We start from the raw sequence: 27,791 nt of genomic DNA, 5'->3' as shown, positions 1-27,791 counted from the left end.
ACAGGACCACTTAGCTCCCACGTGGGCGTCCAGGGAAGGCTTTGGAGGACACGGGACAAAGCCATGGACAGGAAGAGCAACTTCAAGGGCTGAGCCCGGATTGCACTTGCTTGCATTTGGGAAGCCGAGGCTTTGGTTTAGGCTGGGTCTCCAGATGGGAGGCTGCTGCAGCTTCAGGCCTTGGGGAGTCACAAAGAGACCTGCTTTGTGACGTCGGTAAATTTGCATCTGAGAGGGAACCCTAGGTCTGCAGAGTCCTGGGGTTGCTCTCCAGAGAACCCACTGCATCCAGCAGACCCTCAGTCAGATTCCAGCAGCTGCCAAGCAGCCAGGGAAAGAAGTTCCCCTGCCCTTGGACCCCGAGAAACCATCCTGTCCTTTATGAAACACACACACAATAAAACAAACAAAAATGTGCCGAGATGCACACCTGTCGTCCTAGCGACTCAGGAGGCTGAGGCAGGAGGATAGCAAGTTCCAGGCCAGGCTCGGCAACTTTCCCAGGCCCTTAGCAACTAAAATGGCCAGGAATGTGTCTCAGTGGTAAAGCAGCCAAATCCCCAGGACCTAAATAAATAAATAAATAAATAATAACGTAAAAGGAAAGAAAACCTAGAAGGTCAAGCAGACCATAATTATTAACAAAGTCCTAACCCAGCAGCTGGGCTCACGTTTCCCCTGTGGGTGGACACCTCACCCGGGTGGAGGGTGTCCTATAAACAGGGATCCGCTCTCTGGCTGTGACCAGGACAGTGACAGAATTGTCCTCCCAGGCCTGGCCTGGTGAGCCTGGCTCGGTGGACTGTGAGTCCAAGGTCACACGCTGGATCTGCCTTTGGGTCAATGGGATCTGGAAGAAAAACTCCATTTTCATCCCCAGACTGCCCTCCAGCCTGCATCTGTGGATAATTCTCGGGTCACGAGGCAGACAGAGCCCAGATGGAAAAACGCCCCAGGCCTGACTGTTGACAGGGAGTCAATTGTGCCCATTTTGTTCACAAAGCCCAGGGATGTGGGTGGCAGGAGCAAGTGCCAGAGGGTGGCCCCCTTCTGCCAGCCTGGATAAACCACCCTGACCCTGGACCTGGGTGCCAGAGGGAGACGCGGTGGACCCTGAGCCGGCCCGTCCTGACCTCCCCTCCAGCCAGGGCCTCTCACGCCTGTCCGGTCCTCAGTTCTTAGCTGGGCCTTGGGTTCCATCTCTTGGTCAACAGCTCCACATCCGGCTGCGTTTCCTCCAGCACGCAGCCACCCGGCGTCACCGTCAGCCGGGGCCGCTGAAACAGAGCAGTCATCTGAAGAGCAGACACGGATCTGTCAGAATTCTGGGCAGTCTGACATCAAGGGCTGGCAGGCTCAGTTCCCGTGGAGGCCGCTCCCCAGCCTGCAGTCCCCGTCCTCATCTAAACTTAACCACCTCCAAGGGCCCCACCTCCTACCACCATCCCATTGAAGGTTCCGACTTTGACACCAAAGTTCAGGTCCTAACAGCTGAACGACTTGAAATGGCTCCTCCTGTATTTCATGTCATGTCCCCCAAAGGTGCATGTGTTAAAGACTTTGTCCCCAGAGTGATGCTAGTGGGAGGTAGGGGAGCCCTTAAAAGGAGGGGCCTAGTGGTAGGGTTTAGGTCACTGGGGTATGTCCTTGAAGGGGAGAATGGGACCCAGGCCCCTCCCCTTCCTCTTTCTGTCCGTCTCTCTCCTTCTCTCTCAGTTCCTGGCCGTTGCTCCCTCCGTGGTCTGCTGCTTCACCACAGGCTCAAAATCAATGGGGCCATAGCCATGGAGGGAAGCCTCCAACACTGTGAGCTAAAACAAACCTTTTCTCTTCTTAAGTTTATCACCTCAGGTATTTGTTAATAGTGACAGGAAGCTAATACAGCTTCCCTACCTCTGAGACCAAATTCCAATTCCCCCAAATCACTGCCCCCTCAGTCTTCCTCTCTGGGAACTTTCATGACACCCAGATGCTAAAGTGAAAAGCAGGTGTGTCCTTGACTTCCCAAGAGCGTGTCCTGGGCAATGCATTTGTAGGGTCACTGCAGGACCACTCGGTTCCAACATAGGCAAGGAGAGGGAGGCTTTTGGAGGAGGTGAGACCAAGCTGTGGACACCCTTTTGGTCGGGTTTTAACGCCTCTTCCTTAGGGAGTCTCCAGTCCATCACCTTATCTGAGATGAGACCCGGATTCTCCTCTGTCCCAGCACCTAGGGTGCCTTTTCTCCAGAGCCTTCAGCAGCTGAGGCCAAGCTTTGGCTCCTCTTTGGCTTGTGGTGTCTGTTCTCACCCTGCGCCCCAAGCCGTTGAGGTTGGGCCCAGCTGGGTGGCTTCTCCACCAGGCTGAGCAACACAGTGCCAGGGCCTTCAGCACAGTTAGGGTCCCATCAGCACGTCCTAATTTATTTTAAAACCAAGAGCCGGGCATGTGGGCGCATGCGGTGATCCCAGCAACTCCAGAGGCTGAGGCAAGAGGATCTCAAGTTTGAGGTCAGCCTAAGCAACTTAGCAAGAACCTGTCTCAAAAAAAAAAAAAAAGGCTGGGGATGTGGCTCAGTGTCCCTGAGTTCAATTCCCAGTGTGTGTGGGGTGAGGAGGAATCCCAAGAAAATATATGTAACCAAAGTAAGGTAGCATTTTAACAATTTTCATGGTGGAAGGAGCCCACCAAAGTCATACTGCCAACCTGGGATTGTATCTATCTTATCTATAGCCCTAGCACCTTCCAGAGAGCTTGGCATATGGTAGGTGTTTGACACTTATTTGACAAATAAATGAGCCAGCACTACAGACATTTTTTGTTTTCAGAAAATACAACCTCCAGCTCTCTGCAGTCAGCTCTCATTTGCCCGAGAGCCAGGGAGGAACCGTGGTTGTAAGAAACTCTAATCCCAGCCACTCCGGAGGCTGAGGCAGGAGGATTACAAATTCAAGGCTGGCTCGCGGAATTTAGCAAGACCCTGACTCAAAAAGTAAGGAAAGGGGCTGGGGATATAGCTCAGTTGGTAGAGCGCTTGCCTTTTACCAGGCCCAGGGTTCCATCCCCAGCACCACCAGAAAAAAAGGACTTGGGGGGTGTAGCTGGGGGTGTCCCCACTGTAAATAAATAACAAATAAACAAATCAATAAAAAAATATGTGGGGTGGTGGGGATGCAGTTCAGTGGTAGAGACTTGGTTAGCATGTGCCGGACCGGGGCTCAATTCTCAGTATAGAAGGGGGCAGGCGAGGAGGAGGGAGGAATGAGGAAGAAGAGGAGGAAGAAAAAGGGAAGGGGAGGAAGTGCTATTGCTCAGGGCGGTCTTTCTGGTCAGCCAGGAGAGGACAGAGGGCAGGCCTTGGGCAGCTGTCTTCTCAATGCCTTCCTCCCGGGCTGGGATCTAGCTCAGTTGGTAGAGCGCTTGCCTTGCATGCACAAGACCCCCGGTTCAGTCCCCAGCACCACACAAAAAGCACTTTAATGACTTCCTTCCTTTGATTTTAGGATGTGGAATTAGAAAGCTTGCCCTATGCAGCCGGGTTCGGTGGCACATGCTTGTAATCCCAGGGACTCAGGAGGCTGAGGCAGGAGGATTGCAAATTCAAGCAATTTAGTGAGGTCCTAAGCAACTTAGGGAGACCTTGTCTTAAAATAAAGAGGGTTGGGGATGTGGCTCAGGGGTAAAGCACCTCTGGGCTCAATCCCTGTACCCATCCCCCCAAAAAAGAAGAAAGAAAGCTTTCCCTACGCAGCCACTTTTCAAGTCTACCCACACAGTGGCCCTCTATTAGTGAAAAAAAGGTGCTGATTTTCTCAGTCATGCAGGTAATTTTATAAGGTAAGGATATATCCTTACCCTCACGGGACTCCACAAATCTTTTTCATGCTTTGAATTTAAAAAAATGTGACTTGGCCTAGCATGATGGCATTACACCTCTAATCCCAGCAAGTGGGGAGGCTGAAGCAGGAGGATCCCAAGTTTAAGACCAGCCTCTACCACTACACCCCTGAGCTACATCCCCAGTCCACTTTTATTTTTTATTTTGAGATGGGGTCTCACTAAGTTTTCTAGCCTGGCCTGAATTTTCGATCCTCCTGCCTCAGCCTCCAGAGTCACTGGGATTACAGGTGTAGCATGGCCTGGGGCCTCTTTTCCAAGGATACTAATTCTATTCACAAGGGCTCCACACTCATGACCTCAATGACCTCCAGAAGTCCCCACCTCCAGGGGGATTGTTAAGATGTTGACAATGTAAACATTCAGCCTGCTGCTCTGCATCAGGAGACCTCTGCTGAGACCCTGGCCTGGAATGTGACCTTGGCCCTTCCAAGGTCCCACGGATTGCTTTTAGACCTTAGTGTTAGGAAGCCCCATCTGCTTCTGGGTTCATCCTGACCTTGTGAGTCTGGAAGCCGGCTAGTTGCCCTTTTTGCTTTGACCAACAGGAAGCTCAGAGCCCCGTGTGCAGCCTGCCTCTGAGAACTGTGGTGGCCCACCGGAGAAGCTTCCGCGGCCCCGCCCCTGGTGGGTTGCACCGGTGGCTCCTGCCTTGTTCTTGCTCTCATCTATTTTTGTCCTATTGTAGTTGATTATCTCTGTAGACCGCCTCCAGAACTTTCTGGAACAAAACAGGGCACAGAAGGAAAATAAAATGCAGTCAATCCCTGTGGCCTCGGTAGATATTTTTCAACGTGCCAAATGTCACTGGGGTTGGATTCCTGCGGGGAAGGCGGCCACCCTGGGCTCTCGAGGCCACTCCTGGGCGTCTCCCTTTGGAAGAACAAGCCTCGCCTCGGGGTGGGGGCAACAGGTTCCAAGGCCAAACCACTGACATCCATCTGCCTGGGAACGCTGCTCCCTCCTCCCAAACCTTCTCTCCCGACTCCCATCTGGCGGTTGGCCGGAAGCCACGGGGCCTGCAGAAGACTGCAAAGGGGAAGGGGGAGGGAAGCCTTCCAATTTTATTCCTAACTTTCTTTCCTGCATCTCCAGTGGGGCCTCAGGGCCCAGGAGTGAATTGTGCCCAGGTTAACAGCTCAGGTGAGGGGTGTGCCAGGGAGGGGGCCTGCCCACAGGTGGAAAGGCTGTCCTGCTAGGGTCCAGGCTCAGCGGCAGCCAAGGAGGGGCCGGGAGTGTGGCAAACACCTGAGACCGGCCGCTCCATCTTGGCATCTCCCAGCCACCCCACCCTGGGCCCATGGGTCCATCCCCTCAGCTAGCCCTCCCCTGCCAGGCCAGAGCCAAGGATGCCAGCCATCTCCACCTTGGACGGCCCTGCCCTGGGGCCCAGGTTCTTCCCATCTCTAAACCCCGGGCGGGAGATGAAGAATTCCTCAGGTATCTGCCATCCTGCGTTCCTCTGGGAATGTGTCCCAGCCTTGGTGGAGAGGAGGGGTGGCTTGGATACGGGTGACACAATAGGGTCGAAGGTGAACACCATGTGGGACAGCCTCGATGGCACCTCTGGTCCTGCGTGACAGAGACGGAAGTGAACTTGGCAAGGGCAGGGCCAGCAGCCGGGAGGGAGGTGGGTGCTCCCCCGAGTGCTGCAGCAGGGCCTCTGTCCTGGGCGGCCGACAGGAAGAGTGTGGACCTCACCGAGTGGTTAGGAGCTTTAAATACGGCCTGTGCAGAGACCAGCACCTTGCACAGTCGCGACTGTGAACACACACAGCCGTCATCGCGCTCACAGAACCAAACAGGAGGTGCCCCATAGGAGCAGGGGGTGGGGATGGAGGAGGGGGCCTGGGCGGGGCTAGCAGCTTCCTCAGTGGGCCAGGCGGATTTGGATCCCCTCGGGTTTGGGGAAATGTTGGCTGAGAGCTGAATTAAAATCACACTGTCGCCCGGAACTAGCTGCTGGTCCCTGCTTGGAGTTGTCCAGGAAGGAGGGCCCCCACGAACACCTTTAAGTTGAGACGCTCAGTGTCTGCTGTCTCGGGCGTGTCTCAGGACAGAGGCATGGGGAGGGAAGAGGGAGGACCCCAAGCCCACCCACCCAGGGAACACCGGCTTGGTCTACAGAGTTCAACACCTGACCTCAGCGCAGGAAAAGCTCCTGTCATAAACCGTGAACAGCCAGGGGCGGCAGCACCCACCTGTCATCCCAGCAACTCAGGATGAGGCAGGAAGATTGCAAGATCAAGGCTGGCCTCGGCCACCTAGCGAGACCCTGTCTCAAAATAAAAAAGGGCTAGGGAGGTGGCTCTGTGGTTAAGTGCCCCTGGGGTTCAATCCCTGCTACAAGCAAACAAAAACCTGAAGACCACTGGACAGCACCTAATTCTGAAGGTGGAGAAACTGCAGCCGCTCAGAGAGGGAAAGTAACTGGCCCCGAGGCCACCTGGTGGAACTGGGCAAAACCACAGGTGGAGATCTATGTGAGCAGCCTCCTCCGGGGGTCTCCCCGCGGGTCCCTGGTGGTGGCTTCCCATCGTGGTCAATACAGATACTGGGCTGGGGCTGGCTGGCTTCTCCCAGACCCTGGAGAACCCTGGATTCTCCCACTGGTGTAAACTTACAAAAATCCTGGGCCAGTCCCTGTGGGTGAGGTGGCTTTTCCCCTGGAGGGACAGCCCCACTCACGGCCCTGGGCTGCACCTTCCTGGGCCTCACCTGAAGTGCCTCCCTCCAACACCACGTCTGAACCAGGTCGCAGCCCCATCACCTGGGCTGGGCTGTCCTTGTGTGCCCCAGCCCTGCTCCCTGTCACTCTCCTTCCCTGGGGGCCACCGCACCCCGCACCGTCAACTCCGTCAACTCCGCCTGGCCACATCCTTCATCAGCTCTAATGAGACTGTCTGGGTGGAGGGACCTGGGCCACACTTAATTACGCCTCTGACGGCTTCCCTGGGAGGAGAAGGGCAGGGCTTCTGCCAGAACTCGGCCACCCTGGGGTCCTGGGGGTTCCCGCGCTTCAGGACAGAAGCAGGGCCTGCCCAGGCCATGTTCCCTCCTCAGAGCAGCCCTGGACGAGGAGAGCAAGGGGGTGAGGCAGCCTGGGGGCAGTGGGCACCCAAGGCCGTGAAGCTTTGGCGGGGGGTGAGGGGCAGGGGCTGGGGATCAGTGATGTTGTGATTCCAACTCTGGTTAATCCGTGACTTTGGAGATGCAGCCGTGGGGCCTGTCAAAGCACATTTCTTCACCTGGGAAATGGTGACAGGAGAGATTCTATCTCCCTGAGCAGCAGGACTGAAGGGAGAGCATGCCACCCAGGGGGAGGGGAGCTAAGTGGGAGGCACAGGGTCCTGGGAGACCCAGGAGAACATGGCCCCTCACTCCATCAAACAGCTCCTGTTATAGCGTCCGCACCAGCTTCGAACGAGCCGGACGAGGAGGTGCGCAGAGGCTCAGTGACCAAGGCCCCCAACTGGCAAACAGTCCCAGAGCCTGGAGGGCCACCAGGCAGGGGGCTCAGGAGACCTGTCCTTCCAAGGGGCTCTGGTGTTTGCAGTGCCAGAGGGGAGGGGACGGCCCCCAGGGTCTGAGGGAAGCTGCACAGGCAGCCCCAGAACTCCTGACAGTCCCCCCATCCTGAAGTAAGCCCCTCAAAGAGCAGACACAAACACAGGCATGCTGGAGGGCTTCTTTTTTTTTTTTAATGTTTTCTTGCTGCTTTAACAATATCATGAAAAAGAAAATACAGTTTAAAGTCTGGAGCTGACTGGATGGGGTTTAAGGACCGCGGGTGGGCAGCCTACCCACTGCCATCTCGCCCATCTCAGGAGCTAAGCTACGGAAACAGGAGCACCCAGGGGCGCTGGGTCGCACCAGGTTAGTGTCTCAGAGACGGGGTCCGGCCAGACCAGGGACGCCAGTGCATCTGCCAGACTGGCCCAGGCCCCCTGTTGTAGTTAGCGCTCTTCCCCCTCCTGCGGGCCGGAGACCAGGCAGTGGGTCAGCCTGTTCCCAGGACAGAAAAATAACCGGCTGTCCCCCCTGGGGCTCCTTCTCAGTCTTCTGGGGAAGACTTAGGGAGGCAGAGTGAGAATCTGAGCTTCAGAAAGACAGCACACAACTGTTTAGTGTAAGAATGTTCCAGATGTTACAGGGGGACACTAGTACTCAAAACCAAGTCTTTGTTTACCTGAAATTCAAATTAACTCAAGCCTTCTGGTTTGTGTTTTGTTTTTGCTAAATCTGGCAACCTCCTGGCCCAGCAGTGGGGGAGGAGCCTGAGGCAGGAAGGGGAAGAACCCTGGGGGGGCGGGGCAGCTGCAGGGACACAGCTGGCCCCCAATGATGTTATTTTATTTTTTTTAACAATCATTTTCCAGAACTTTCCTACACGGGGCAAGTGGGGGGGGCGGCAGAAACAAAAGCCACACCTACCCCCTATCGCTGGAGTTGGGCTGGGTTCTTTGCCACAGACCGGCCCCAGACGTTGACTGTGCTGACCCCAGACGTTGAGTGTGCTGACGGCCCCTGAATTTCCAGGAGAAGGAGTAAAAAGGTTTTCTAAAAAAGATTGCATTTCCTTCTGGTGGCAGCCTAGGGACAGTTCCTGATATTGCTCTCTATGGGATCTGAACATAATAATAATAAAGGACAAATACAACCAAAGGGCTCTGCCCCAGCCCTGTTCCTAGTGTCATCCTGGGGGTCTCCTTCTGCGCCCCCCCCCCGCCCCAGCTCCCTGGAAGGGGCTGTGCTCAGTGTCCAGCTGGCTGTCCTGCTCCAGCCAGCTCCCAGGGGCTCCAGGCTTCCGGGGCAGGAGTCAGGGGAGCGGGGAGGGACTTGTGAGCACCCCCTTCCTCCTGCCGCACGAGGTTCCCTGGCCCCATTGAGAGAAAGGGGCGCCCAGTGTCCTTGGCCCTGGAGCAGAGGCTGCCTCTGGCTGACCTGCGTGGCTGCACGTGGCAGGAACTCAGGTTGACATCTGGCATCCATCTGAGGCCAGGCTGGAGGAAAGGGAGGCGGAGAGGAAAAATGACTCCCGCTACAAGAACACAGCGGGCCTCTGCAGCTGCGGGGTCGTGTCGCAAAGCCAGGCAAGACCCTCCGGTGGGCCCCCCGGGCCTCCTTGGCCCCATGTCCTCGAGGGCTCGGCCGGTGCCCCTCATCCGCGAGGTCCAGGGTCTACTGCCCAACGGGAGGCTCTTGGCTGCCCTGGCGTGGTAAGGTCAAAGGTCACAGTGGGGAGGGGGGCAGAGAGAAACACAGCCCCAGAGCTCCCAGGAGCAGCGACCTGCCCACAGGCTCACACTCGGATCTCGTCCTCCTCCTCCTCGTCCATGAAGGACAGCTCCTTGTCGGGCTGCCTGGGGAGGGTGACCCGGGCCCTGTCTGGGCCCCTGATGGCTGGGCTGCGCTCCTCCAGGACGCCCGATGTGCAGCTGGAGAGGGAGCTGCTGTCCCGCGTGGTGTGGCTGCCCACGCTGCGGGCCGAGCTGGGGCTGGGGGCAGCCGCCGCCCACCCCTCGTCCTCCAGAGCGTGGGAGGGCAGCGGGGGCAAGTCTGGGCCGCCCTTGCCGTCCTGCCTCACCAGGGGAGGGGCCGCCTCGGCCACCGGGGGGCCCTGGGCGATGCCCCCCAGGCCTCCTTCTTCACGGTAGCCGCCCCCGTTCTCCTCTGGGTCCCACTCCTCTTTGTCCATGATGCTGAGCACGTCGCCCAGCATGGAGGGCCCCAGGTCGATGTGGAAGGACAGGATGGACTCGGCGTGCTTCAGCCCGTAGCTGGCCTTGGGCACCACGGGCAGATCCGTCAGGTCCCCGAAGGCCTGCTCATCGAGCAGGGGGTCAGGGGGGTAGGGAGCCACTGCCCCGTTCCGCCGGGGACCCAGGTCCCCCGCGCCCGCCTCCTCCCCGCTGCTCTCTCCAGCACCCAGCTTCTTCACGGGGCTGGACGACAGGCTCTTGGGCAGCTTGCTGGGGCCCTTCTCCGCGGCTTCCTTCTCGTTGAGCTGGGGGAGGGACATGGCGTTCTTGACAAAGAGTGCCGACTCGCGCAGGGAGCCCAGCATGTCTCTCTGCTCCCGGTCCCCCCGGGTCACCGACTGAGACCGCTTGCTGCCCCGGAACTTCCGGGACAGGAGGCTGCGTTTGGAAGATGACGTGGAGGCCTGTTCGTCCAGCGACTCTCCGTCGGGCTCACCTTTCTTGCTGTTGAGGAAGGACGTGTCCCCAAAGGCGTCCCCAGCCCGGCCCACGTGCATGGTGTGACGGAAGTCACCCAGCGGAGCGCTGATCATCTCAGCCGTGAGGTCCAGGCGGGAGCGGCGCTTGGAGTGCATGGAGCTGGACACGAGTTGCTTGAGGATGGGCATCTTGCCGGTGGGAGGGAGGCGCACCCTCCGAGGTCAGGGCTGAAGTCCAAGTCCGGCAGGTGGAGCAGGGGCGGACGCGGAGATCATAGGGCTGAAAGCAGACAGGAGGCAGGGGTTAGCACAGCTGGCCACCAGCACCAAAGCCCATCTGCCTCGGGGCTGTCACTTAAAGCCAGCTCCCCTGCGAAAAAAAACCCAACGATGCTCCACAACCCAGCCAGCCATTGCAAAATGCTGCCCGTTTCTCCATCCACGGTCTCCCAGGGCAGAGGAGCGATTTTGCAAATCTGGTTAGAGTTCAGTAAGCCAGAGACACATTTTTCCTGAAACCCGAGAAACAAATAATCTGTTAAAGGACAATGCCTCCCCATCTCCGCCCCTCACCAAACCAGGCTGCTACTAGAACAAACAGTGCCGGGGTCAAGGGCGTCAGGGTGCCCAGGGACTCCCAGGAAGGCAGTCTGGAGACATGCTGAAAGTTCTTCCTGCTGTCTACCCCCATCCCTATGAAGTTGGTGGACACCTCAGCTTGAGTCACAGTCCTCAGAGAGAAGGGAGTGGTTAAGACGGGCCCAAGGAGACAGAGACGCTGCCGGGTACCTCCATGCGCGTGGGCGGCCTGGCTGTCTTTCTGAATCAGAATTGGGGTGGGGTGTCCAGCACCCACAGAACCAGCTCCCCGGCCTTCTAGTCCTTGCTGGATACCCTATAAATGAAGATCCTGCCCAGGCATCTCCAGCAAGGGGCCCCACGGTCTCTGTTCAGGATCTCTCAGGGAGATCGAGATCAGGAGAACCTCTCCCACTTTCTGTAGTTATTAGGGACAGAGGGAGACAGGGACTAGACCCCAAATGATTTAGCCCCCGTAGACCCTGCAGACCCTTGGGTCATGATAACTGGAAATCCAAACAACAGAGGGGGCCCAGGAAGCCTTGTGTGCCACCCACACGGCTCACGGCAAGGGCCAAGCTCCAGTTCAGAGTCAAGGCCAAACCAGCCCTCTTCTCCCCGAGGCATTACCCCTGGGTAGGGTGGGGGAGACAGGTGCAGAGCCCTAACACAGCAAGGTGGGGGAGGCAGGCGAGGCCTCCAAGTGCTGTCCCTCCCAGCCCTGCTGACACAGTTCCAGGCCCACCCTTCACTCTGCACAGCTCAGAACAGGGGGCAGGGCCTGGGTGGTCCCTCGCCCCCACCCAGCCTCAACATCTACTGACAGGCCCTCCTCCTTCCTGGTCCCGCTGTCCTTCCTTCACTTGGCTAAAACAAAACTGTCCCCTGGGATCTCGCATCCAGGCGATCCCCTGGATCCAGGGACCGCCCACCCCTCCCTCAAGGCCAGCCTTCCAGCTTCTGCACTGAGGGCTGTCCTGCGGCAGCAGCCTACCCTCTGGGCTCCGAGCTTCCTCAGGGCTCCTGTGGGTCTGCGTCCTGCTTTCTGTCTAGTCCCGGGTGCCACCTATTTGGTCTTCAGTTGTCCTTTGAAAGCCAGACACCTCCCTCCCGCCCTCCCAGGACCCCCAGTTTCTCACCTTCTGACACCCTCCCCCCACACTCTCATTCCACCTAAGTCCCTGCAGCCCAGTCTGATGGCCTCCCCTACCAGCAGAGTGCCCCTCACCATGCCCCAGATACCGCTCACGCTCCAGCTAGCACCGAGTTCTCAGGGACACGCCGCGGAACCAGAGAGGGCTCTCCCAGGGGGCCTTGGGGTGACCCTCTGACGGGCCAGCTCTCCCTCCTCCCATCAGACACTTAAGCAAGTTAACATGCCTGAACCCCAACCAGAATCCCCCCTGACCTCTGGCTCCTTCCTGTCCTGCCTCCACCTCTAGAGATACGTTGAACAGCCTGGTCAGGGCTCGGCAAACACTGTTCAGGACCAGAGAGCAAATGTTGTCACCTCTGTGGCTGATACAGTCTGCCACAGCTACTGAATTCTGTCTTAGAGAAAAAAACAGCCATAAGCCAGGTGCAGTGGCTCACATCTGTAATCTGAGTGGCTTGGGAGGCGGAGGCAGGAGGGTTGCAAGTTCAAAGCCAGCCTCAACAACTTAGTGAGGCCCCAAGCAACTGAGTGAGAACTGGTCTCTAGTGCCCCTGGGTTCAATCCCCAGTGTGTGTGTGTGTGGGGGGGCATAGCCAATATGCAAACCACCTGACACATGTGTCCCTACAAAATTTTATTTACCAGAATGGCAGTGTTGGTGACATGGGGTGCTAGGACGTTAGAGTGTGCCAGGCCCCCAATACCTTGCCCTGGGCCTCTCTTTCACGACTGTTCCCAGGCTGCATCCTTTATACCAAAGGTAAAAAACCAAAGCAAAACCCACATTTATTTACAAAACCAGATGGCAGAATGGATTTGGCCCATGGGCCATGGCTGACCAACCCGTCCGTACCACAGGTGAACCCCTGGGCCAGTCATGGGCCAACCTTTGAGGAAAACCTTTTGGCTCAGAAGAGAAAGGGAAGGTAGGGTCTGCATCGGTCATGCTGGACACAGAAGGAAATATAAGCAGCTTCAGTGCGACCCCTGCGGATCCTTTCGGCTTCTGACACCAGGGCTTCCACCTGCCAGCTCCCAGTCCGGCTCACAGAGTGCTGGCATCTCTGATCGCTAGAAGGGACGCCCCGGGCAGCTCTTTCATCCATGCATGAGAGAACTGTTCACTGAAGCCGGGTGAGTCATCTGGGTTTACGCCCCAGGCGGCAGCAAGGGGACCAGGCTGAGGCCCCAGCTCCCGTGCTCCTCTGCCCACCCCAGGCCATTCTCAGTGATGGTCACCAATCGAGTGCTCCCCCCAGGGCTGGCCAGGGGACCCAGAGAAGGGAAGAGCCGGCTGCTGCCTCGGGAAAGTTCTTGCATAATCCCAGAGCTAGTTCCGACACTGCCCATGCTTTGGAGTGGACAGCTTTTGTTTGGGTTTGGGGCAGTTCTCTGCAGGCTGGGACGCTCCCAGGAATAATGGCCTCTGCCCACCAGATGCCAACAGCATCCAGTCCCCCTGCCTTGACAACCCAGTCTTCAGACATAGCCCTGTGTCCCTGGGGGGTCAGAACTGCTCCTGAGAAATGTCATAGCGTGGTGGCCCAGGCCTATAGTTCCAGAAAGTGGGGAGGCCAAGGCAGGCAGATCCTAAGTCAGCCTGGGCAACGTAGGGAGACCCTGTCTCAAAATTAAAAAAAAAAAGTTAAAAAGGGCCAGGGTGCAGCTCAGTGGTGGAGTGCTCCTGGGCTCAATCCCAGTACCAAAAAAAAAAAAAAAAAGGGAAAGAAAACAGATGGATATTGATATTATTTACGAGGTAAACAACGGAAGGGGCAGGAGGGGGTGTCAGGGTCAGAATGGGGTGGGAGTGCGTGCTGTGAACTCCAGGGTTGCGTCAGGGTTTCACTGTGACAGCAAAAATTCCCAGGCCCCGGGGACCGGCAAGCACTGTGGTTTCCCATCTGAAGTGAGCCATGCAGAGAGTACCCCTGGTGACCTCTGTGGCCACCCGGAGGGAGCAAGTGTCCAGGCTGCTGCAGCCACAGGCCAGGGGACCCCCCTTCCCATCAGCCACCCCTCCCAGCACAGCCCTGCAGGTAGGGCTACAGGGCAGGGTCACAGGGGAACGGTGTGCGGCCTGCCGCATTCTTGCCCCTCCAACCTGGGCCAGCTGCGGAGCCCCAGGACCCCCTTCAACCCCACACCAGAGACTGAGACGGACGGGGCTGCCCAACACCCCTCCTTCCTGAGGTCCCACTCCTAGGGCATGGATAGCAGGCCGTGGCCTGTGACAAACCATCCTGGACATCCATCGGGAGGGTCCTGAGACCTGGGGCCTCGATGGAGCCACAGCCTGGGGTCGGGGCTCTGGTGTCCCAGAGCTTCCGCTCAGGGGGACGGGCTAGGCAGCTGGCTTCAGGGCCAGCAGCAGCTCACCACAGGGCAGTTTCGCGTCCTTGGTTTCAGTGTCCCGAGTTCCTAACAGAGGCCCCGGGGGGTGAGGAGATGGCGGGGAGGGTCTGAGAGCCTTTGCTCCAGCCGAGCCTGGGCAGGTCCTGGAGCAGGGCCTTGAGGGGCCACCTGGAAGAGGACCGGCCTCAGGAGCTGCGGCTTCGGCTTCAGGAGGGGTGTTGCTAAGCCCTGTGACTCAGCCCCGGGGAAGCAGCTAAAATAGGCTGCCCCGTGGCCACCGGTGGCCACTCCCCAGAGTCTAGCCCTGTGGGGCACCCTCACTCCACCCTGAAGCCACATCCCACACCCCTGCGGGGTCAGGAGAGCAGAGCGGACGTCCCGGGCGCTGAGGGCCGATTCCTCCACCCTCTGTGCCCCTGACCACAGAACCTTCCCCAGGGTAGCAGCTCTTCCTGGCTGGGCCTCGCTGGCCACACCCTCTGCTCGGCCCCTGAGACCGTGGGTGGCAACACTTGCCTGGACCTCTGGCCACCTTCCCAGATCAGCCGGCCCAGCAGGCCCTCCTCAGTCGGAGGGTACAGGATGAACCAACGCATCCCACTCCAAATGCCCAGGCAGCGACCCGGCCCTGGCACAGCAGCCCGGGGCGGGATCCAGCTCTCAGCTCTCCCAGGACAGGCAGGTCGGCCTCCTACTCTGCCGCTGACCCCCCGCTAACCCAGGACCCGGAGTTCACATGCTCCAACGCCCACACTGAGGGCAGCCGCCCCCGGGGTTCCAACCATGCATCCAATACCAGCTCCGAGTGACGTGGCTGGACAGTAGGGCAAAGGGCCTTGGCACGGCCTGACTTCAGTCCTGACGCGCACCGGCTGCAAGAGGCTCACGTTCCCTCTCCATTCATTCGTGGCCCTACTTATTGCGGGTCTCCAACAGCCCCACGTCCACATGCACGGACTCCACGCCCGGGGGGGTTCCAATCCACAGACTGAACCAACCACGGGCTGAAAATATTTGGTGGGAAAAAAACTTGTCTGTACTGAAGGCTTCCTACTCCTTGTGGGCTTCCTCTGAGCAACACTGTGTAACGACTACGTGCACGATACGCTGACGGTGTTAGGTGTCCTAAGTAACCCAGGGCTGATGGAAAGGATCTGGGAGGCCCTGTGCCAAGGATAAGGCTAGCTTCTCTGCAAACACTAGGACACTTTGCACAAGACTCTTGAGCATCCTTGGATTTTGGCATCTGAATCCATGCCCCTGGATTCCGAGGGACAATGGTAGTGGATTAGGTTCTGGAGATAAAGCAGCGGAAATGACACTGCTATATTCCTGTGTGTAGAGAGGTGCAGGTGGGTGGGACTGAGGTTCAAAACGCTTAAGGGCTAGTATGAAAGACCACCTGGCCCAGGGTCAGGCCACACTCGGCCTTCCATGTCAGACCAGGTGAGGAGTCTGGATGCCATTCTGGGTGCCTGAAGAAAACGGGTCATTCCCTGGCAGCTTGTACCTGGAAGCTCCTGCCATTGGTTTTACAGGGAAAGAGAGGAATGTGGTCGGGCCATTGTGGGAGTTTAGGGAAAAGAGGAGAGGGTTCAGGACATGGGTGTGGCTAAGGCGGAGGCCGGGGATGCGTTCAGGGCAGGTGTTGGAAGCAGGGACCCCAGGGTTGCTGAGGGCCCAGGGTTGGGTCTCACTAGCTGGGTGGGGGCAGAACTCAACTTTGCCAAAACGGGAGGCATTTTGCTACCCAAGGCGGCTCAGTGTCTCCTGGGACTCACCTGTCTGTACAGGCTAGTGGCTCTGCCTTGTCGCCCCAGAAAGATCAGGCACTTCCTGGAACACTCGCAGGCCTGGAGCCGGCAAAGACAAGAAGGCCTGGCGAAGGCAGAAGAGTGTTTTACCCAAACAGTGCGTAGGGCTGAGGGGGGCTGAGGGGGGCTGAGGGGGGCTTAGGGGGCCTGAGGGGGGCTGAGTGGCAGAGATGTTGGTGCTTTGAAGCGCGTTGTTAAATGGCTTCAGCGGGGACTGCAGGGGACCCAGCTGAGTTCAGAACCACTGGGATCTTTAGTTCCTTGCACACCTCGGAAAGGCCTTCTTACTTGAAAACGTGTGCAAGGAGTTTAAGGTCCTTGCACTGGAAACATTTCGAGCCCGAACAGCCACAGTTACAGAGCAACAACTAGAAGCCCAGGATGGGAACCTGAAACAGCTCCGCGATTATACCTGGGGGTGGTGAGGCCATCCTTCCAGAAACGGAGAGACCAAATCGAGGGACTTGACCTTGGTCATGAATTCAAGCCAGGGCTTACTGCCCACTCCAGGACTCCATGCACTAAAATAGAGACGTACTATAAAAGTGTGAGCGAGTCACATAAAAAACACCTGACTCACGGGCACATGCACATGTGAGCAGTCTTTAAAGATCACACAGGCGTCTGTTGTCAATTTACGTACATTGGTACGTTTTAGTTTTCCTGTTTTTTTTTTTTAATTAATATATGGTTGGCATCCTATATCTGTGGACTGGATGAACCTCCCGTCAAACCCCATCAAAAGAAAAACGAATCTCTCTTGGACACGGACCGATGGAGACACAGTTATGACACTGTGTTCATGTTCTATGGTGTCACAAGGAACCCAGAGGCGAACTGAAGCACACAGGTGGATGTGCATAGGTGACATGCCAACGTCCCACCATTTCAAGTTCAGGGCTTGAGCACCTGTGGATCAGCCCTCCCTAGATCAAAGGGCAGCTGTTAACATTCTGCTGCGTCCTGTCCAGATCCCAGTGACTTCCTCACGCAGCCTCGCAGGCGGTGGGGTGCAGGGGGTTAAATGCAGCTCTCACTGGGCCAGAGATCATCCAACCCAGCGGCCTTGAGGAGGCTGTGGGGCAAGGAGGTGAGTTGCCCAAGCCAGAGCTGGCAAGGGACCCAGGTGACACAAGAGCCCAAGTCTCTTGCTGCGAGACAATAGCTGCACTGGCTCACAGCCAGGCACCAGACCTTCCATGACTGGTGCCATCTTGCCCAAAGTAAGAGCTAGCAAAGGGGAGTGGAAGGCCTTCCCTCTCCCAGCACCCTAGTCCTGGGAAGGACTGCTCAGAGTCCCAGTGACCCCAGGGCTATGGCCAAGTTCTCTCAAACCAGTAGGATTCAGCAATGGAGCTGTGTCCAGAGGGACACATCCACACATGCTATTGATAGACTATCTGGGGGCAGTGACGCATGCCTGTCGTCCCAGTGACTTGGGAGACCCAGGCAGGAGCATGGCGAGTTAGCGACTTAGCAAGACCCTGTCTCAAAATAAAAACTAAAAGGGGCTGGGGATGCTCTGGGGTAGAAGGTTTGCCTAAAATGTTAGAGCCATTCATTTGCTCTCCTTCTCCTCCCCAATGGCCACTGATGTCCGTCCGTCCCCACCCCCCGCCCCCGCCCCCCAAGTTGGACATGTTTATTCGGTCCTTGTTTACGTTGCCTGGGAGGAGAAAGTGGGTCATCTATAGCAATCTGGTGTCAGGGGAACGGGGAGATTTAAGACTCCCTCAAAAGGAGAACTTGTTCCCCAACAGCTGCTTCCTGATCCTGAGCCTCCTCGGCTGAGCAGGAGGTGAGTGATAGCTGTCCCTCCCACCCCACCGGAGACTGGCCTCTGTCCAGTGACACTGAAGCTCCAAGCTGGAGGCCAGCCTCCCACGGAACAGTGGGATTCGGTCAGAGAGATCCCGAGCAGGTGAGGCTTGGCTTCTGCCAGTCCTCTAACCAGCTCGGCTGCACTCATCACCGAAAAGAGGCAGAGAAAACAAGAAGGGGCCCCTGGGGGGGGGGGGGTCACGCCAGGGAAACCGGCACCGGGCCTCTGGCCATGTGCAGGGAAAGCAGGACTGTCAACAGCTCTCCTTTACTGGGTGGGTGCAGAGTGCCAGGCGTTGTCTGGGGACAAAAGAAATGTGTGCTTCTGAGCCTCCAAGCAACCTTGTAAGGAGTGAGCTGTGATGGCCCCAATTCAGCAGAAAGGGAAGCGAAGGCTCAGGTGGGCACATCCCTCACTCCCCCCACAGCTTCTGCGAGGTGATGTGAGCCCACTTCTGGCCGACTCAGGGCACGCGGTTTAGGCAGGAGGTGCTACTGCCTGGCCTATGCAGATGTCCACAGCTGAGAAGGTGGGTGGGGCGGGTTTCCAGAGGCTGTGTATGGCACACACCCTGGGAACCACGGCTAACATCATGACTCCCCCGTTAGAGTCCGTCCCCAAGGATGGCTGCATGGAAACCTCCTCCAACAGCATCCTCCCAGTGTTCTGACTCCCTGGGAGGGGAGAGGTGGAGGGGATCACAGGAAGCAGAAGCCAGAACACCCCCATTTTGTTTAGGAATGGAACCGCACAGGCCCTGCTGCAAGCTTCATGTGAGCTCCTTGGTAGTTCCAGCTCCCGAGGAGGAGGAGGAGGACTGGAGCCCTGACCAAACCCTGCTCTCGGAACCTCCAGGCTGGGCACCAGCTCCGCCTTCCCTGCCAGCCAGTCGATCTGGACCAGCCACTGCCGGGCCACACTGGGGCACACCCCGCTTCCTAAAGATAAACATCCTCTGCTTTGGTGTGACCCTTCCTGGAAGAGAAAGTGAACAAGTCCCAGAAGTCACTACATGGCTTCCAGAGCTGTGAGGCCATGCACATTCCCTAGGCATCCCTGCTCGGGGCACAGGGAACAGCAGGCCACTGGGGAGGGGGGTGCATCCGTCAGAGCAGGCTCAAGGGTAAACAGGGCACAGAAGAAAGCAAGAGTCCACGCCAGAACTTCTCTGTGACTTCCATTTTCTGCCGCCACTGAGTTATTCAATAATTCACACCTGGGCCATACAACATGGCGGCCACCAGCTGCACATGGCTACTGGGCACTTGAAATGTGGCCAGTCCAGAGTGACACGTGCTACCGTGTACAGTATCCACCAGGCTTTGGAGACAGTATGAGAACGAGAATACAAGATACCTCATTCATGAGTTCATATTGATCACATGCTCAAATAATATTCTGAACAGGTTAGGGTAAATAAAATGTTCATTTCCCCGGTTGGTTTGTGCTTTCTCAAATGTAGCTATCAGGGCTGGGGGAGGGGAAGAGCCCTGGCTTAGATGGGAGAGACCCTGGGCTCCAACTCCAGAAAGGCAAAAAATCAAGAACAAAATGCAGCCATTAATATGTAAATTTCGCACAGAGCCTCCGCGGCACTTCCAAGGGATAGTGCTGAGTTTGACATTTTCCCTCTTATTATACAAGTGGCACTTCCCATTGTAGACGGAGAGACAAAGCCAACCATTGTTCACGTTGGAGTGAAAGTATTTGCATGTTAACAAATCACACTACACTCTTTCGGGGAAGTCCTTACATTCTCATCTTTACCTCCAGTTCACTTGGTAAGGCTGAGGGTGCTTCAGCCTGGTGAGATTTTGTAACCACCCTTTCAGTTGAACATGCCCGGTCTTTATTTCCAGAGGATCCTGGACAAAAATTACTGTTGTTTAGCGTTTTTTCAGAAGGTTTGGCCAAGTTCTAGTCCTAACAACACAGGATGACGTGGTCTAACATCAGACTCCATTTTCTTTCATTGAATCGAAAGTAGCAACAACAACAACAAAAACTACTCTTCCCTCCAAACCTGTAATTTGCATTTCTTTGATTATTCATGAAGGTGTGCATTTTTTTTTTTTAAGTGTCTTCTGGTCATCTGTGTCTTCTCTCTCTGTGGATAGCTAGTTGAATCTCACTACTGTGAGATGGGAACTTCACATATTCCAAAGGATTTATATGACCTCTTTAAATATTAAAGCTTACATCTTCACCATAGTTTACAGATATTTTCTGCAAACTTATCATACACCTGTTTCTATTTTGGTAATTTCACAGTCTTCTTCTACATAGTGCTTACTACTTATTTACATGGTCAAATCTGCTGTAGGGATTCCGGCTTTAACATCATGGGAGATGTTAAAGATCTTTCCTATCCTTGAGTTTATGAATATTTTCACCTTTTCTAAACTACCAGGAAATTCAATAATTTTTTTTAAAAACCACTGAGGGGGGAAATACTAGGAAGGGAATATCCCAAACCAGAGATGTCTGTGACTTATAAAATTTTAAAGGACCCATAATAATTTGAGTTCCTGTTCCCTTATAAAATTGACTGTTTTAAAATGTAATCAAAGCAACAGATGCTACCTTACCCGTGTGCAACTCCTGATGACACCTCCAGGCTTGGGCCGATTTCCAGGTGTGTTCTGTTCGTTGCTCTGTTTATTTCTAAACCAGGTCTAGAATGTCACTATGGACAACATATTTTGAGCATTTGGTAGGGTGTTATCCCTACTTGAACTTTTTTTTTGCTTTTTTAATCTAGGTAATCTTCCAGATGGAGTTTAGAAATACTTTAAATTGCAAAAGAGCTGGGCACAGTGGCACACAACTATGGTACGTAATTCAGTAATTCGCATTTCTTTGATTAGTAATGAGGTAAACATTTCTTAAAAGTGTATTCTGGTCTGTGTCTTTTCATGGATTCCTAAGGCTGAGGGAGAATCACAAGTTCAAGGCCAGATTGGGTGACTTGGAGAGATCCTGTCTCAAAATTAAAAAAAAAAAAAAAAGTGTGTGTGGGGGGGTGGATCTGGGACATAGCTCAATGGATTAATGCCCCTAGGTTCAATCCTCAATACCACAAAAGAGAAAAAGGGAGGGGGATTGGGATTGTAGCTCAGTGACAGAGCATTTGCTAGTATGCACAAGGCTCTGAGTTAGGTCTTCAGTTAAATAAATTGAAATGTGTTTTCCATGTAAAATACATGCTGAATTTGGAAGTCTTCATATAAAAACAATATTAACTAATTAAATCAATTATTGATTAAATAATGTTAATTAAAATTACTAGTATTTAATAATTTGTGTATTAATAGTTTATGATTGCATGGAAGTGACATTAATTTTAGATGTACTGGGTTATTGTTTTTTTAAAATCTACCTTTCTTTAGTTTGTAAAATGTAGTTCCCGGAAAAGCTAAAGTTATATGAATAACTAGCCTCGTATTCCTTTTTCTTTTGAAGGGGGTGCTGAGGCTCAAACGCAGGGCCTCATGTAGGGTGAACGGATATTCTGCCCACCTGGCTCCCCGCAGTATGCCTGTCCCCAGTGCTGTCCTTGGGCTAGTGCCCTTAATGGGCATGCTCACCAATGGATTCCTACAGATAGTCTCCACTGTCTTCAGAAATTACAATTCTCTCAGTTGATAGGAAATCGATGTCAATAACCCAGCCAGGCTGGGTTGTGGGAAAGCATACTATGGCTTGGCTAATTCGCCCTTTCGTCGTTGGAAAATACAAAAGAGGGAGCCCAGTCTGGTCCAAAGAGTGCCTTATGAGGAGATCTTCGGATCCACAGGCTGAGTGGGTCCTGGCAGATACCAAGGTGCTGAGCTGAGGAACCTACTCTGGAAATACTGTTGTAAATGCTGTCCCCCAGCCTCAGGGGGACAGTCCCTGAAGCACGTGATAACCACCCAGGGCCACAGGTCACGGAGGAGTATGAGAAAGGAGTAGCATTTACCCAGCCTTGTCTTAGCAACCAGCACAGGGTGGATGCCTTATTTTGATTAAACTGCTTTTTGGTACTCAAGTGCAATATACCGTCCTGAGCATTAGGAAGCCTTCTCATCTATTCTTTCCAACAATCCCAGGCAGTATGATCATTGTCCCCACGACCTCGCAGATAAGAACAGGAAGGCTTAGAGAGTTCAATGATTCACCCAAGTCACACAGTTGGTAAGAACAGAGGTGAGAGAAGAGCCTAGATCTGCCTGATTCTAAACTCTGGGCCTTTCCCTCTCTGGCATAAGAAATAATGTGGGTGCGGTGGGGGTCTGTGCGCTCTGCTGGGACCCAGGCCTTGGAGATCTGATGAGGCTAAGGCTGCATGAACACCCACCGGAGGCACATAGGTTTGCATATAATTTCCGGTTAAAATCTTCCCATCCTGGGAACCCCATTCCCTCCACTCCTGAACTCACCTCCATCCTCATCCCAGAACCACCTGCCTTGAACCAGGGGAAGGAGGTGAGCCAAAGAGAAAGCTTCCCTTACTCACTGCCTGAGGATTCCAACAGCTCAGAGAACGGACAAGAAAGGAGCCAGGGCCTGGGAGTGACCGGAAATGACAACCAACCAAGGAGCCAAGGAGAAGGAGCCAGTGACTCAAGGACATCCGGCAGCTTCCCTTGTTTACAGGGCCCTTCCTGTGTGTTTCCCGGAGCCCGCTAGCCACCCTCACAGAAGGAAGAGCCAGGGGAGGCGGGAAGCAGGGCAGGGCAGGTGTCCCGCACCTGGGAGAGGTGGTCCTGCCCCACAGCAGGGCTCCTCCCCATCCCCATCTCAGAAGGAAGCAGGCTGCAGGTGAAATCAGATCACAGGGGCCTTGATTTGGTTTCACCCCACCTCTCCTAAGAGCTTGGCACTCGGTGGTGGTGTGGGGAGTAAAGCGACATTCTGGGTCCCGGTTCCTCACAGAGGGGGCTGGTTCCCGGGTTACAGGCTGGCTCACCACACCGGGAAGCTCCTGGTTTCCTCATTAGCTTTGGAGCAATTGCTAACATCATGGATGGCCAAGAGTGACCATGGGGGTGAACCAGGCTGCACCCGGGAAGCTGAGCACGGAGCTCCACGATAGGTGGGCACGCTTACGTGTGGTGGGACACAGGCACTCCATGTCTGCGAGGTGTGAGGAGACGTCGCCATACCCAGCAACACCCTGGCTATCGCTCCCCAAGCTCAAACAGCACACAGTATCAGCCCAGGGCACGTACCTGGGGACGCCTAATCCAAAAGGCTCCAGGGAGCTTTTTCTAAATTCCAGCGTCCCTCAGATTATCTGTAGCGGGGAAAGGATCCTCCAAGCCACTGAAGCCCAGGCCTAGACTCTGCCCTCCCGTTACAGCCCACTCCGGCAGTGGTTCTGGAAGCCTGGCCAGGCTTCTTCCTGGTCTCAGTGTTTCTACCTTGGTCACCTTTCAGCTCTTGGTGACGCAGGATGGAGAAGCCTGGCTTCTCTCAGGCAGGACTTCAGCTACTTCTGATTCCAGTTTGATAAGGATGGTAAGGCAGAGAACAGAGAGACACCCCCCTTTTCTTCCAGGTTAAGGGTAAGAGATAACTCAGGAATCTGAGAGACCCTGGGTGCCACCAGCAACAAACAAGACACAAGACTCCAAAATACGACCGCCACCTCCTTGGCGCCTACACAACCCTCCTGAGAGGCATCTGCACACTGTGCTGCTGGCCCCGAGGTTCCTCCTGGGCTCCTTGGGACTCACCAGCCCTCTAGCATTTGACCAAGGCTTGAACTCCATCCTGGGGTAAGGAGGGAAAAGACAGCTGTACCAAGTGGAACCGGAGGGCAGAAGCATGTAGGGCACAGAGGAAAGAGGGGCACTGTCACTTCTGGGGAGATTCAAAGCTGGGGTCTCAGACCAAGTTCAGTGACCGCACAGGCACAGGTGAAGGGAGAGAGCGGAGGCTCCTGCAGGGAACTGGAGGCTGCTCCAGCTGTCCTCACCAGCACCATCAAGGCCAAGGCTGAGGGTGGGGGCCAAGCATTCAGGTGCCTTGGGGTCTTCACCCTGGGAAGCACTCTTGTTTTTCAGAGGTACCAGCCCTGGGATGACGGAAGGGCAAACACCAGCATGCACTCAACACACTCCCAGAAACTCCCACCTGAGCCCCCAAAGGGAGACCCCTCCTCAGCTTGGGAGGTGGGTGTTCTAGGCAAAGGAGGGCTTCAGAAGCCTGCACTGCCACCCTGGCAGGGAGCCAGAGCTTCGAGCTGGGGGAGACACGGGGTTCATAAGCTGGAAGCAAGAGGTTCCGAAGGAAGTGCATTTAAGCGGGGGCTTCAGGGGCCTGGTGAGCGGGAACGCGGGGAAACTACTGGCTCAACTTCCTCCAAAAAGACTGGAAGCAACAAAGGGCTGTGCCCTGTCACTCGGAGTCCCTCCCTAACTACTGTCCAGGTTCCTGCCCAGAGAAGGCTGGCACGGGCCCAGCCCTCCAGGAGCACCTCACAGTACTGGCCAGTGTTGGTGGCTGGGACACTCCACCAGACTACCCCTTGAAGTGCCCCTGGCTCTGGGACTTGGTCCCTTCCCCAAGGCCCAGGTAAAGCCTCCAGTGCAGAGGTCAGAGGACCTAGGTCAGGCCGGCTCCCAGGGAGAGATTGCTCAACCCGCTCTCCACCCCCAGCCTTATCTCTGGCATCAACCCAGCTTCCTTGGAGGGACAGACTCCTCCCTCCCCACACAGGGACAAGCGCCTCTGAGTCTGTGAGATGTCCAGCCACCGCAGGGTGGAGGTGACACCCCACAGAGATTCTCCACACAACGGCTTCAGACCCTTCTGCTCTCAACCCAAATTGGGGGTGGATGTGGGAGGGGAGAGATAAAGAAGCGAGAGGCCATATCAAACACCTTAACTGTCACAGCTGGGAACAGCTTGTCCTGGACACAGAAATCAATCAACAACTAACTCCAAAGGTGGAGGGGGCTGGAACCTCAGAGGCCTTCTGCAGAAGCCCTGGTCCTCTCCCGGGTCAACATTTGCTCACCTCTTACCCCTTGCCTTAAAAAGAGTCGAGACCTCATTTGGTTGTCACTTCCTGGTCTCCAGACTGGGAGCCCCGGACTGCCAGTTCCGAGGCAAGAGGACAGAAGCAGGCTGGGTACACACTTTGGAATGGGGCAAACACTGGTGGGTGGACATGTCTGAAAAAGAAATGGGGTGAGGGGGAAGGCAGAAAACCCCCAGAAAGTGGAAGAAAGCCTCAGGGCAAAGGTGCCAATCACACAGCACAGGTCCTCGGGGAGCAGCGACCCTGTGAACTGTGGGCGCCATAAGAGAAGTTGAGAGTCACCCAAAAACCCCAACTTGGGAGCAGGCTCACTTTATCACATCACACGGGTCCCTCCCTAGTCCCTGCAGGGTCACCAGGATCTCTGGGAAAACCAGAGAAGCCTCGGTATCCCCAGGATTCCCCACTGTGGGAAGAAGCAGCAGTCCTCAAGGAGTGGAGGGGCAAAGTCCAAGTTCAGAGATAAACCAGCTAATCAGTCAGTCACATGGGTGGCTCACCCCAGGCAGCCGAGGCCAGCGGGTCCCACACGACCCCGGCAGGGATGTTACCGCCCAGGATCCCACTGGAAGCTACATTATTGCCTCAGGGCCCTGGGGTTGCCTGGGCCCCCTGGCTCGGCTCCAGCAACCCCCCCATTTCTGGAAGAAACCCGCAGCTCAGCTCCCCCGTTCTTTGTGCCCTGTTCTTTGTTCTCTTAAAATTCAGTCCATCCTGCCGGTGGTCCCCTCCTCCACCCCAGCCTCAGAAAGGGGGCGGGGGCTGCGGCAGAGTTATTAGAAACCCAGACTGTGCAAAGAAGTTGCGCTGCAGGAGGCCCCTGCCCCGGGCCCCTCCTTGTTTACACTCCCGCCGCAGGACAGATGGTTGCTGGGGGTAAGGATGGAGACAGTCTCCCTCCAGCACCCTAACCCTCTAGAAAGGGTAGGGGGCTTCACAGCAAAGGGACCCCCAAGGACTCCCCATTCAACAGCTTGGCTACCTGGGCACCTTGGACCCAGCGAGGGAAGTGGGAGCCCAGCAGATTATAAGGGTGAGGGTGTTGGAGGGGGAGAAGTTCTCCGACGAGCAGAGAGAAAGCATTGTATTTCCCCTCCATTCTCCCAGGGAGAAAAGGAAAGCTTCCAAAGCCCAGGCCGCAGATCTCATCCGACAAGCACCAGGAACCTGGTTTGAGTTAGCAGAGAGCACCCCTCCCCCTCAGCCAGCCTCAGTGTGCTCGCTCTGCTCCCTCTCCCCCCTCGCTCACTCGCTCTCTTTCTCTCTCTCTCTCACACACACTCCTCTCCCAGGAAGCGGCGCCAAATCAAGCGCAGCCCTCCAGCCCCGGGTTCCCGCCTGGCGCTCGCGACCGGGCCCCGACTCACCCGCGGCCGCCGGGATCCCCAGCCAGCTCGGCCGGTCCGGGGGACGCCCCACCGCGGGGGGCAGTTTTGTTCCTCCGGCTGGGGGCGCTCCAGGGAGGGGGCGGAGCCTGAGACCGCGATCCCGGGCTCCACCGTCCCAAGCAGGTGGTTAAAACATTAACCAGTCGCGAGCGCCGTGCTCCAGTAGCACCCGGCTGCGGGCTCCGCGCGAAGCCGTCTCCCCGATCCAAAGAGGGCCCCAGCTCGGCCGGGCCCCACCCCTGCTAGGAGCCCTGGCCTCTCGCGGCCTTGGCCTCCAAGTCCTGGGAGGCGGCGGGCGGGGCTGGGGCCTGGCGGGGCGGAGGAAGGGCTCGCGGGAGGCGGGGGAGAGAATCTGTTCCCTGGGCCGTTCCCTACCAGGCAGCTCCTTCCCTCGGTTCTCCCCAGCTTGGTGACACTGGGCGGCGTGTACCGCAGTGTGAGTACGCGAGCGCGTACACGCCTCTGCCACTCCAGGCCAAGAATTCGGTTCTTATTCATGGAGAACTCGGCGCGCACACGCCCCCCTCGGGGAGACCGCGAGCTGCGCGCCGCCGATTGTTGTGCTCCTGCCCACAGCGACACACACCCCATTCCTGGGCAAGAGGGTGGACCTTAGAAACCTGCCCCTCAGCCCTCCCTGAGCAGCGCCCTTCGCCAGACCCGGGAGTCTCAGTCTGGGGAGAGGAAATTGAGTCCCCGCGACGCTGCGCCGGGCTCTCCGCCACCCCCAGCTCCCCAAACCCCGCTCTTCTGGAACGCGGTGAGCGGCTCCGGTTCCCAGCACCCGAGCAGCCCCGCCACCTCCCCACCCGCAGCCCGCCTCTCCCGGGCGGACGCCGAAGACCGAGGGTCTCTGCGTCCTTCTCCCCAAGTAACGGCCCCCTTCCCGGCTCTTTCAATGCTCTCCGCCCCTTAGTGGGGCTCAAGCCCACCAGGGCCTTGCGCGGCTGTCAAGGCCAGAGGGGTGTGCATCGCCTACCTTGGTCCCCAGAGCCCCGGGAGTGGGGTTGGCGCGGCTGTGCGCTCCCCTCGGTGGGCTCCGCTGGGCAGCCGGGCTGGCGGCCCATGTCAGCGCCGGCGCTGGTTTCCCTCGGGCTCTCGGGCTCTCGGGGCTGGGAGCAGCGCGGACACTCCCCTTCCAGGCTCCTCCCGCGCCCTCCCTCTAGCGCCCCTCGGCGCTGATGTCACAGCTCTGCCGCGGCCAATGGCCGTCGGAGCTTCGGGCCCGGCCGCTCCGCCTCTTCTGTTCAAATCTGAAAGCCTGAGACTTTCACAGTTCCTTGTGGGGTATCCTGGGCGGGCTGAGCTTCGGAGCCCCCCACCTTTCTGCGCTCCAGCCTCGAACCCTCACTGGGGATCCCCTGGGTCGGGAACACGTCTCCTTCCGAGGGCCAGTGCGAGGCCTTCCGAAGGCTCTTCCCCATTTTGAACAATGGCAAGAAGCCACAAACCCCAGCAGGGGTGGCGTTTTTTGCTCGCGCTCCCTCGGGGACCCGCTACCCACCTCCTGGCCCCCGGCCTGGCGGGCGCCGGCAGGCGGTGGATTCCGTCCCAGACTCTTACTGGAAACTGCGGACGGGGGGAGCGGCC

The 27,791-nt window shown here is 56.6% G+C and overlaps 1 protein-coding gene across 5 annotated transcripts; it reads right to left on the bottom strand.

The window, feature by feature from the left end:
* Positions 1-7,566: 7,566 nt before the first annotated feature.
* On the bottom strand, positions 7,567-27,325 carry Cdc42ep4 (CDC42 effector protein 4). Of its 5 annotated transcripts, none has more exons than XM_076869581.2 (2): positions 27,181-27,325; positions 7,567-10,337 (listed from the first exon to the last, which is right to left on the bottom strand). In XM_076869581.2, the coding sequence occupies exon 2, from the start codon at positions 10,244-10,246 to the stop codon at positions 9,179-9,181; it is 1,068 nt and encodes a 355-aa protein (XP_076725696.1). In that variant the 5' UTR covers positions 10,247-10,337; positions 27,181-27,325; the 3' UTR covers positions 7,567-9,178. The 5 variants fall into 5 exon arrangements, with proteins under 5 accessions (XP_076725696.1, XP_076725697.1, XP_076725699.1 ...); XM_076869582.2 differs by lacking the exon at positions 27,181-27,325 and adding an exon at positions 26,181-26,479; XM_076869584.2 differs by lacking the exon at positions 27,181-27,325 and adding an exon at positions 24,790-24,965.
* Positions 27,326-27,791: the final 466 nt, after the last annotated feature.

This window comes from Callospermophilus lateralis, chromosome 11 (assembly GCF_048772815.1).
Source record: "Callospermophilus lateralis isolate mCalLat2 chromosome 11, mCalLat2.hap1, whole genome shotgun sequence".
NCBI classification, from domain to species: Eukaryota; Metazoa; Chordata; class Mammalia; order Rodentia; family Sciuridae; genus Callospermophilus; species Callospermophilus lateralis.
The sequence above is the reverse complement of the archived record's forward strand: the minus strand, read 5'-3'. Positions and strand labels throughout refer to the sequence as shown.

Bases quoted from the DNA above. Each gene is read 5' to 3' on its own strand.
- Cdc42ep4 (XM_076869581.2), bottom strand. From the start codon at position 10,246: ATGCCCATCCTCAAGCAACTCGTGTCCAGCTCCATGCACTCCAAGCGC.